This window comes from Misgurnus anguillicaudatus, unplaced genomic scaffold (assembly GCF_027580225.2).
Source record: "Misgurnus anguillicaudatus unplaced genomic scaffold, ASM2758022v2 HiC_scaffold_28, whole genome shotgun sequence".
NCBI classification, from domain to species: domain Eukaryota; kingdom Metazoa; phylum Chordata; class Actinopteri; order Cypriniformes; family Cobitidae; genus Misgurnus; species Misgurnus anguillicaudatus.
The window spans coordinates 364,915-377,053 of NW_027395278.1; the positions used below are offsets into that span (position 1 = coordinate 364,915).

At 39.2% G+C, this 12,139-nt stretch overlaps 1 protein-coding gene across 9 annotated transcripts in view; it reads left to right on the forward strand.

Annotated features, from left to right (window-relative positions):
- Window positions 1-11,748, forward strand: part of LOC129417213 (gephyrin) — a 110,586-nt gene extending 98,838 nt beyond the window's left edge. For all 9 annotated transcript variants that reach the window (XM_055171739.2, XM_073864701.1, XM_055171741.2 and 6 more), the window contains 6 exons: window positions 80-167; window positions 706-779; window positions 4,721-4,785; window positions 8,138-8,241; window positions 8,328-8,424; window positions 10,327-11,748. In XM_055171739.2, coding sequence (XP_055027714.1) covers window positions 80-167; window positions 706-779; window positions 4,721-4,785; window positions 8,138-8,241; window positions 8,328-8,424; window positions 10,327-10,460 — 562 coding nt within the window. In that variant the 3' untranslated portion in view covers window positions 10,461-11,748. The remainder of the gene's footprint in view (window positions 1-79; window positions 168-705; window positions 780-4,720; window positions 4,786-8,137; window positions 8,242-8,327; window positions 8,425-10,326) is intronic.
- The last annotated feature ends 391 nt before the right edge of the window (window positions 11,749-12,139 follow it).

The window sequence follows — 12,139 nt, forward strand, 5'->3', positions numbered from 1 at the left end:
CTGCAGGCCACCTATTTGTGTTACTCTACCAATATGCCAGTATTTTGTGTGTAATTGCCATTTCCGATTCCCCCTGCAGCCCAGACGACCTACTGAATGCCCTCAATGAAGGTATCAGTCGTGCCGATGTCATCATCACATCAGGGGGCGTGTCCATGGGTGAGAAGGTAAGTTGATTTGAGTTGCTATAGTTTATGAAGAACTATCATATATGAAAAGTCACCTGCTCAGTCTTAAAGCTAATCAAAGGAGGAATAAGATCTGGTTTGTCTAGTAGTTTCTTCTGTTAAATACAAAAGATATTTTGATATATCTTCTTTTGTATTCAACAGAAGAAGGAAACTCATACAGGTTTGATGATGAAATGATGACTGAACTTTCATTTTTGAGTGAACTTTCCCTTTAAGAACTCCAGCCGAAGGTCACAATATGTTGTACTGCCATCTTGTGTTTCCTTTCAGTGTTGTTTCTTACTACGAAGCATCACTTGATAACTTGACCTTTTGTTTTGGGTTTTTTCCCAGCATTGCTTCGACCCTCTGCTGCTCTGGATTTTTCTGCTCTATTTATCAGAGATCTTGAATTACTCTATGTATTACTTCATTGCATAGTACTGTTGGACAGGCTGGAGTAGATGTGTTGTCCTGCATGAGAGGAGAAACCCAAATACACACACTCACCACTACGGTCTCTTTTTCCCTACAGGACTATCTGAAGCAAGTACTGGATATAGACCTCCATGCTCAGATCCACTTTGGCAGAGTTTTTATGAAACCAGGGTAAGTCGCCGAGAAATCGCAGAGAAATCGCCGACAAATGCCCGAAATCACAGGCAAATCGATGCTTGTGCACGCGAGTGACAATCACACAGTGTGAATTATAAAAGACGCGTTCTGAGAGGATCGCCGACAAGTCGCCGACACCCGTGAGATATTTGGCATGCTAAATATCTGGACCGGTCGGTGATTCAAAATCATGCCATGTGAAATGTGTTTTGACTGACAATAACATCGGCGATGACCTACATCCAATGAGAGAGCAACATACAGGACAGCTGGAAGTTCGGGGAGGAGTCTCTTAAAACATTTCCTCCTTCATAATTTTTATTTCTTCTTCTTTCTGCTGCAAATGAGCGCACATGCAATTTGTAGGGTAAACTTCTTGCGGGTGACCATTTTTAATAATAATCCCAGTCTCACGTGAGAACTCCGGTCTTGCAGACGTGACCTCGCGTTGTTTCCTTCGCGTCACTTCTCACGTGCGTTTGGTTGTGAGACGTAGTTTGCGGACCGGGAAAAAGTTATCGGCGATTCTTCTTACGGTAAAGTCATGCAGTATGAAACCCCTGTCGCCATGCAGCGACTGAACCCTTCCCCAGATAATCACGCAGTGCGAAACCACAGGTGACCCGACTAGTTTGAAAATCATACAGTCTGAACTCGGCAGGTTTTATACATAATATTAATCAGACTTTGGACCCGAAGTAATTTAACTATGACTGACCCGGACCCGACTGACAATTTCAAATACAAACCCGGAACCATACGGGCCGCGGGTGCTCCGTCAAGTTCTCTAATGTTAAAACTCTGCTCAAGTTCAGAAACATGAAGGATACAATGTGACACGAGCTTGTCGCATCCCAATTTATTGAGAAACAAAGAGCACGTGAACGCATACCGAACTCCTCATGTCGCACACAAAATGTCATTATTAAAGAGTGTCATGATCACGTAAAAACAAAAAAGACAAAATTTGATGCCAGATATACTTGGGCACTTGTTAATATAACTGGGCAGCGCTGCAGCAGCAATGTGTAGGAAAGACTGTGACAAGAGTGTGCGGGCGTCAGTGTGAATACGACGCAGCGCCATCTATGGGAATACTGAGATAAACTCATTTCAGGACAATAGTAACACGGCATTAAAAAAAAAAAAAATTATGAATCGATTTTTGGAATTCTATGAATCGATTCTGAATCGGCAAAGCTTGAATCGCGATTCAAATGTGAATCGATTTTTTTGCACACCCCTACTGTTCAACATAAGTACTGCCTTTTCTTGCAAAAATTAGAAGCAACAGCTGTGCGTTCGACAGTGCGCTTACGTTTGCGTACACCTATAAAATAGACTATACCCCAGTATTAAGCATCGTTGCAAGTTTCTTGAGTTGAAGTAATTAATATGTTATTGCATTTTGTGCAGGAAAATAGAAGATAAGATTAATATCCGTTTAGCAAAAACTCATTGAATGTAAATGGGACAGTTTTAATAAATCAGTTCCGATCAGAGAAGTGACCTGGTGTATAAAGGCCCTATAATGTCTGCTGGAATGTTATAAAATGTTTATTGTTAAATTATGTGAAATAAATATTGTAAAAAAGGTAATTCTGAAAATGTAACTTGTGCAATGGGTGATAAAATTGGCAAAATAATTAGGAAAATGAATAGCAGCCAAGAATTTTCCTTTCGGTGCATCACTAAAATACACAGTCAAATATCACTAATATATATCTGTCAACATGTTTGAAACACCTTACTGAAATGTTAACTATGATCTTAAAAATTGTATGGTTAAATGCTTGAAACTACTTTCGTAGACAAAAATATAGCTATTCCAAACAGATTAATTTCAGTTATTAGAAAACTACAATTTTATTTTAAAATATTAATTTTGAAATAGATAATTTAGACTGAATATTGAAGCAAAAGCAGCCAATAAGAGCCCAGATTAAATGTGAACTCCTTCAATATTCTTTCAAATTCATCCTTAGGTGAAACTTCAAGAAGCTTTTTGCAATTTCTAGGCAAAGGGTGACTGCACATCAGATGATACAATAAAATATAACAGCGTTTTGATTTATTTTGGATTTCAGTCACCAACATAGATCCCACAGTCACATTTGTTTTATGCCATAATTTGGCATAAGAGTTTATTATTATTCTGTAAAAAAACGATATGAAGAATGAGTGAGTGTATCAAAACTTTTGACCGGTAGTGTAGCTTATTTCGGTAAGAACCACATGGTTACCCGTTGTGAAGTGAACAACCACTGAACATTTAATAGCTGGTTAATCTTAAATTGATTACAGTATGTTAGTGGAATAGACCATTGTGCAACATGCTAGCTTAAACAAATAATGGTGCAGCAGTTTCTGTGAGTTTCTACAGACAAGACGAGATTAAAGTAGGACAGTATGAGCAAAAAACCTGTTTCATTTTTTGAGTAATTTTATTTCCTGGTAACAATATGTAGTTATATACAAAGAATATAGCCTGCCCTGCATAGAAACCCAAACATGTCCAGACCACAGATGTTGCACCTATTTTAATTATAAGCTCTTTTCCTGCTTGGGGATTTATTTGTGGTTGGACTTGATCTTTGTGTTTTTATCTTTTTCCTTGTTTCATCATCATGGTTAGTCTCACGTCAGTTAGACACGCCCACTTGTTTATTTATTGCTGTATAAATGGAATAGAAAAAACATGTTGACTAGACAACTTTCTTGATGAGTGAGAAGTTGCTGTAAATTATAAAAATAAAGCAGCCTGGGTTTCCCCATGCTGCCTTGCGCACAAATTTGTTCACACTGCAAGTCTAGCATGGAAACCATGGTCAAAATTTTTGCCTGAATTAGGGACCCAATCAAAGAACGGGGAGGGAGCAGCAAGACAATGACGATGTCTATGTGACACACCGATTGGCTATGAGCTACGTACAGACGCATTTGATAGACATTCGTAGCGCCCAATAAACGGCTCTGGGCATTCGTAAACCACGCTTCAAATACGAGAAAATGAACATGTGGTTCCCGGGCCACGTCTCATTCTCTATGAGACTGGTTTGGTGTTAGCCAGGCTAAAAATAAAGTTGAATTAGCTTAAGTTATTTTTACTTTATTTTTTATAATTTATTGCAACTCCTTACTAGTCAAGAAAGTTTAAATGAATTGTAATTTCAAATTGATTAAACTTAAAAATGTTATTGATTTAAGTGTTGATTTAAGAACTTTCTGGAAAACACGCAAGTCCCTCCGCCAGAGGATGTCCTTCTGTTAATGTTTGAAAATTGGCTCTCTTTACTGGAAGTGGGGGCTATTGACCCCAATTCATATCAATTCCACGTCTTGTAAATATGAAATATCTTTCTGTGATGTCACCCATAGGTTTCTGAGAAGCATTTTTGAAAAAGTGGGTGGATCTGGGGTCGCTATCATGGCAGCGAGTCACAGCGCGTCAATCCCAGATAACCAAAAATAGGCAAAGAGGCGTAATGTGGGTGGGCTGAGGTGCCTAATTGATGAAACCACAGCAGAGGCAATCCACCTGTCACTCAAGTGGCCATGCCCTTAATTATACAGAAATTTAAGGCTTAATGTAATTCAGATGGATGAAATAAAAAAATTCACCCTAAAAAAATTCAAATAAATAGCTTTATACCAAAAGCATTTATTGTTATTATTGCTTTAAAGTTGGAAATTCAATGAACTGCAGTTTAAGTCACCTCCGTGAGACTGGAAGATTGTGGCTTGGTCGGAATCCATGGTGTGTGAATAAAAAAGCAACACTTTGTGACATCATATCCAGTTGCTGCCCATACATGCAGAGGCCTAATGTGGATCAGACTCTCCATGATTCATCTTTGAATGTGGAGTCTGAGATAAGAGCAATCTAGAATATGAAAAAATAAACATTGATGTGCTTTCTTCTCTTTTATTTGCAGTTTGCCTACTACATTTGCCACCTTAGACATTGACGGTGCCAGAAAACTGATATTTGCCCTTCCAGGTATTTTGTGCTGTGTTTTGTACTAGTTCTGTGTGTCTGTGTATATGAATGAATGGCACAGTTTTGTTTTGACTGGCAGAAAGTGTCTTTCTTACCTACTCCTGAAACTGAAACACTGATCACACACAAAAAACAGGTTTTCTCGCATTAATATATTATCATACTTTACTATTAAGTCCCACCTTCAGGCCAGATGTCTAAATGGTCCCCATACCATGAAATGGTACTGGTACTGTATCAGCCCGCAGTCTTCACTACCTGTACACATGAGCCCCACACATTTGGTCCATGTCTTTCGTCTTCCAAGCTTGCCCCCAAGCCCACTGTGCTCCCACCTTGTACCTTCAGAGCCCAGGTAGTTGAGGCAGAGGTGACAGTGGCAATTTTTATATTCCCCTTTAAAGGTAATTTCACCTACAGAGACACGGGGGCGACTCTACTGGAGGCTGCGCCCTTGAGTGACATCGAGGCCAGCAGACTTCCCGCGCCCCCTCCCACACGTGGAAGTAGGTGCTTTTAATTCAAGAAAATAAGCCCTGTCTTCAGCCTGAGCTCAGAAAACGGAAATGGACCCCAAACCATTATTAACTGGTTTTATGAACCAGAACAATATTGAAATTAAAGTCTCTTTGCGTTTTAAAATTATGGCAGACTTGAGATCCCAAACCATGAAAAGCCTTGACTAATCTAACAACATCTCAAACACAATAGAATGGAACTCATCAGCAAAAACTAATTTTTGATCATCAACTGTGACGCTTTCTGTTCTGTTTTCTGAGAGAAAAGCTTTGTGCTTTTTATTTCTTTCGAGTTTATGGCTCTACTTGTAGCTGCTAGTTCTGTGGTGACCCCAAGCCTGCTGTTTGTGTACTGTGATGTGGCTTAGTTTCTTGAAACTGCTGTTTGTCAGAAATTCCTACCCTATTTCTCCTCATGTCCTCCTTTTGCTTTCAGTCTTTCCTTCCTGTTGATGTGTTGAAGGGCAGCTTTGTACCTGACACACTCTTGTACCATGTCTAATTTCTGTAGTGTAGGGTACACCTTATCAAAGAGGAGACTTATTGGGCTTTCACACAAAATATGTTCATGTGTTCAAAAACAGCTAGATATAGCACAACAAAATAGAAAGGGATGCTTAGCTTGCCTTGTCTTGTAACTTTACTGTTAAAGCATTGCGTTAGCAGTGCAAAGGGTCATGGGTTCAATCCCAAGGAACACACACACTGATTAAATATACAGCTTGAGTGCACTGTACTGTAACCCCTCGTTCAGACAGCCAACGACAAGCAGTAGCAGAGCGACGCGATCTCATTCATTTCAATGGAAACCTGGCGACTTCCGGCGACACGAGCGACAGTGACCGTTGGCGACCGTATGGGCGTGTCCAGCGACGCGAAAAAGTTTAACTTTATGCAAATGTCGAGCGACTTTCGGGAGCGACTACCAATAAGAACGAAGCAGTGGAGTTCACGTCATCCTTCTCTCGTCAGTTACTGGAGTGGATGGTACTCATTTGTTTATCACAAGCAGATTTAGAAACGCCTCATTGAAAGAGACAAGCGACACACAGCGATAATGTCGCTGGCTGTCTGAACGAGGGGTAAGTCGCTTGCAATAAGTGTCTTCCAGATGCGTAATTGTTTTTATTTTATTTGAAGGCCTGGTTTCACAGACAAGGCTTAGCTAAAGCCAGGACTAGGACTTAAGTGGGCTTTATACTTCTGCGTCGATTGTACAGTGGAGCCTATGCAGATACGCGAATGTAGGCAGTAGCCTATGGCGTAGCCTGCTGTGCCTCGCTCCCAAAATGTAACAGCGTCCCAATGTGATTGGTCTTCTACAACTCAGGTCAATATTGTCTGCGTTGCATTTCCTCATACGGACTTCCGCTTACGACTTCAACTGTTCCTCTGTTATTATGGGTTACACACGTGGATACTGCCTACTAGCGGTCTGCATGTGTAATTGCACGTCAACACGAACAACAATGCAGAAGTATTAATAAAAACTGACGCGTAGCCTACGACCCTGCGTAGGCTATACACAGAAGTATAATGAGCCCTTTAGTTAAATTAAGATGTTTAAGCATCTGTTTTGAACATGCCTTAAAAAAGACGTTACTGGTGTGTATCTTGGGACAAATTGTTGGCATATTTTACGATTATTTTCAGTTGAGATGGCTCAAATATGTGCTTTATGGCGCTTTTCCATTGCATAGTACCCCACGGTTTGGTTTGGGTCAGGTCGGGTCAGCTCACCTCACTTGGTTGGCTTGGTTAGCTTTTCAATCGAGTTTAGTTACACTTCGCAGTGGGAGGGATTATAGGCGTATCGTTATATTTGCACTGCCTGCTGCTGTATCGTACAAATGAGAGCGTTGTTGGAATGCTTAACATCCCCATACATTCATTTATTTCTCAGTCCGTCACAAAATTAAAATTGACCACCACAAAGATGTTTGCACATCGTGTTTATCACTACCTCTGTATCACATGACAGTTTCTGTACAAACACAGATGGCTTCGTCAGTCAACGCGCTCCGCTAAGCCTCATTTAAGTTGCATTTACACATATTATGTATTATGTGCTGCTACAAACTGCAAGTCTGGAAAAAACTGTTATGGTGTTCCTGGTTCTCAACCTGTGGATGTTTTTCATCGCTAAAAGGGAGTTTGGGAACTTATAGCAGAGTACAGATGACAACATGTTTGCTCGAGACAGCCCAAGCTAGCTAGTGCTAAGGTAAAGCTAATCTTTACATTATAGCGATGACACTGGTAGTGACGATTCTCTCAGACGAATCGGTGATCTACGGTGTTTTCGCGTCACGTTTAGTATCAGCACGGATCGCTTGGAACCCCAACCAAGGTGGTACTAAAAAATTTATCAGGTACTACGTACTGCGCCCAATGGATAAGCTCCCAAAAATAAGCTAAACCGACCCAAACTAAACCAAACCAAAGCGTGGGGTACCATGCAATTGAAAAGCGGCATTTGTCTAGTACTAGGCTTTAAGTCTTGTCTGTGAAACCGGGGGGAAATGATTTTTACCTACAATAACATGCTATTGAAAAGAAAACCTCATTTATTTCCTTGATCTTAATTTTGTGAACTCCTGAAGTCATACAGTTAGGATAGCCATAACCCAGATCCCCATTTTCTAGAAAGACTCGAGTTAATCTGCAAAAACACTCTTAGCAAATACATTCACACCTGCACCTACATTTCCATTGGATGATCCACAACTGTTTTGATTTTTTGTACAGACATTCTGCCCCAGACCTCCATCCCAAAGCCTTAAACTCTGTACCTACACGGTCACCTCAACAGGCATTTTTGTTGTCTCTCTCAGGTAACCCAGTGTCAGCTGTTGTAACCTGTAATCTTTTTGTCATCCCTGCATTAAGAAAGATGCAGGGGATTTTGGATCCAAGACCCACCATCATAAAAGCCAGGGTAAGCAAACTGCACATCTCAGTGTCCCGTACATTGTGCACCTGTTGTGCTGGGATCTCATGAGTATTGCTCCCATTTCTCTGCAGCTGTCCTGTGATGTAAAGTTGGATCCACGTCCGGAGTATCATCGCTGTATACTGACGTGGCATCACCAGGAACCACTGCCCTGGGCACAGAGCACAGGTATACAAATGTGGTTGATATAATGCTAATGGTGAAAAATCTTTTTTCTTTGATTGAAATGTGTATATATGGATTGACCAAACGACTTTGGCTCCAGCACGTACACTTGAAACCCTGTTGGTGGAAAAGGGGTGAAAAATCACAATCCAAATCAATATCAACACTATATCCTCAACATTTTTTACCCATGTTGATCAAGCAGAAATTTCATGAATAGTTTTACAATTAAAGGGATACTCCACTTATTTTGAAAATATACAAATTTTCCAGATCCCCTAGAGCAGTGCTTCCCAATCCTGGTTCTCGAGGCCCCCCTCCCAGAAAGTTTTAGATGTCTCCTTATTTAAAACACCGGATTCAACTTATCAGCCTCCTTCCAAAATAGTAAACATGTCTCCCTAACAAGCTGATGAGTTAAATCAGGTGTGTTAAATAGACATCTAAAACCTTCTGGGAGGGGGGGCTCAAGGGCAAGGATTGAGAAACACTGCCCCAGAGTTAAACATTTGATTTTTACCGTTTTGGAATTCATTTGGCTGATCTTCGGGTCTGGCCGTACCCCTTTTAGCATAGCTTAGCATAATTCATTAAATCTGATTAGACCATTAGCATCACACTCAAAAATAACCAGAGTTTTGATATTTTTTTTCTATTTAAAACTCGACTCTTCTGTAGTTACATTGTGTACTAAGACCGACAGAAAATTAAAAGTTACGATTTTTTAGGCAGATATGGCTATGAACTATACAGTACTCTCATTTTGGAGTAATAATCAATGACTTAACATGGCTGCAGGTGGCGCAATGATATTACGCAGCAGCCGAAAATTGTCCCCTTAGTAACTTTTAATAGCAGGGGACTATTTTCGGGCACTGCGTAATATCATTGCGCCTGCTGCAGCCATGTTAAAGCAGCAAAGTCCTTGATTATTGTGCCAGAATGAGAGTATAGTTCCTAGCCATATCTGCCTAGAAAATAGCAATATTTGATTTTCTGTCAGTCTAAGTACACGATGTAACTACAGAAAAAGTTTTAAATAGAAAAAATATCGAAACTCTTTGGTTATTTTTGAGTGTGATGCTAATGATCTAATCAGATTCAATGGATTATGCTAAGCTATGCTAAAAGTGGTAGCGCCAGACCCGAAGATCGGTTGAATGGATCCCAAAACGGTAAGTGGGTGCTACTGGGTAATGCAGATTTTGTACAGATCCTTTATTTTGAAACATCATTTTTGCAGTCGATGACCAGTCAGTAAACTTCTTCTGACGGGTCTGTGTAAAATATGACTTCAAAGACATCATAGTATTTCAAAGAGAGAAAATATTATACCTTTTAAAGCAACACTAAAGAACTCTGGCTCTTTGCTCCCCCTACAGGTTAGAAGCGTAATTGTTCATTACCACTGTCGTAAATACTGCAGCATAGCTGGCTCTGATTGGATTGTAGGTCTGCCGTAAAGCAAGTTTTTGTAGTTTTCACTCGAACTACAGGACCGCTACCCGACGGTTGGAAACTTCTTTAGTGCGGTTTTGGCCGATAGAGGGCTGCAAAGCTAATGTGAAAGTGCCATTCACCCTGTTTTGTGTGGATGAACCACTGAAACTTTTTTGGAAACGTTATTTTAAGGTAAAAAAAACCTCTTTGGTGTTGCTTTAAAGTGAAAAAAAAAAAAAAAAAAAATATATATATATATATATATATATATATATATATATATATATATATATATATATATATATATATATATATATATATATATATATATATATATATATATATATATATATATATATATATATATATATATATGAACTATAAGAGAAAATATCTGTTGAATGGCAAGTATATTAGTAAAGTACATATAAGTATATTAACACCATGTTTCTCCATGTTTTGCAGGAAACCAAATGAGTAGTCGGCTAATGAGCATGCGCAGTGCCAACGGCCTTCTGATGTTGCCTCCGAAAACAGAGCAATACGTGGAGCTGCACAAAGGCGAAGTTGTGGACGTCATGGTCATAGGGCGACTATGATGTCATCTTTAAGGGACAGACCAAGCGAAGAGCAAGAAAGTGGTGCATGTCCACATATCATTACTATTCTGTAATATGCAACGGCACAGCTAGTTTTTATTGATTTGGAAAAAGTTGATCCAGTATAATCAACGTTTCAAATGAAGACAAATACGTGAATTTATGAAAATATGACTTCAAAGACATCATAGTATTTCAAAGAGAGAAAATATTATACCTTTTAAAGTGAAAAATATATATATATATGAACTATAAGAGATTTATTCTGTAATATATTGTTATAATTATTATGATTATTAATATAATGATGAATATTATCATATTAAGCAACTTTGTTCTCTTTCATTGCAATTGCTTTGTGTGTTCAATGCTAGAACTTATAGATAGCGGTAGCATTTTAATAGACAGCTGTTGGCGCCTCTCACACATCCATCAGAAAGCTTATTTTCTCATCGGTAGAAAATGTGTCACTGAGGGATGAAAAAATCTTAAACTACAACAGAGACCCCTTTGGTTCCATGACAAAAGCGTGGATCTTTTCATCTCTCCTCAAAGTGCACCAAGGTGACCCAGCTATCTTTCCCTTTAGTATTATATGCTCCATAAGACTTCATAATGCTTTATAAAGGGTTTACAAAACCGCTTTGCTTGTCGTTTAAATTGTGAGTCGTGTTTATGTGCGCAGTGCCAAAAGCCAGGGCTTTGGGGGTGAGGACTTGGCGTTGGAAAGGCAGTGGGTGCTACTGGGTAATGCAGATTTTGTACAGATCCTTTATTTTGAAACATCATTTTTGCAGTCGATGACCAGTCAGTAAACTTCTTCTGACGGGTCTGTGTAAATTCTGTGCTATTTAAATGCACCCGTAGACTACCTTGGCCTGGAGCAGACTTCATCATAAACTCGCCCTCATAGCTCTGCCCTTATTACTCTCTATTTTACCCACTACCCTTACATTTAAACTCGCCCGGCCCACTCCTAGAGGCTGAGCTTCCTGGAAACTTTTATTTCTTTAAGATGAAGACACAGCTTATTTAAGTGCTGACAGCCTTTTTAAACGAATTACATAAAATGTACAGTCAAAAAAATGCAAGAGTGACATTGTACAGATAAGTGACCAGCACTACTGAGGCATATACTAAGGTATTGAAAAGATATTGAAAAACTCTGTACTATAATATCATTTTCTGTAATACTGATCAAATGCGAGAATTAAAATTCTTGATCATTATGTAAAGAACGTGGTTCAGTTTCTTTTTTTAAATAAACACAAAGCTGATTCAAGTTTTAGTTCTCTTCATCTGTCATTTATTTTCAAACATATAAATAATATGGATGTGCCATTATGGTTTAAGGTACACTGCACTTTTTTTTGAAAAATACTAATTTTCCAGCTCCCCTAGAGTTAAACATTTGGTTTTTACTGTTTTTTGGAGTCCATTCAGCAGATCTCTGGATCTGGCACTACCACTTTTAGCTATTGAAAGTTACTAAGGGGACTATTTTCGGCTGCTGCGTAATATCATAGCGCCTCCGGCAGCCATGTTACAGCAGCAAAGTCCTTAATTATTACGCCAGAATGAGTATAGTTTCTAGCCATATCTGCCTAGAAAATGGCAACTTTTAATTTTCTGTCGGTCTTAGTACACAATGTAACTACAGAAGAGTCAAGTTTTGAATA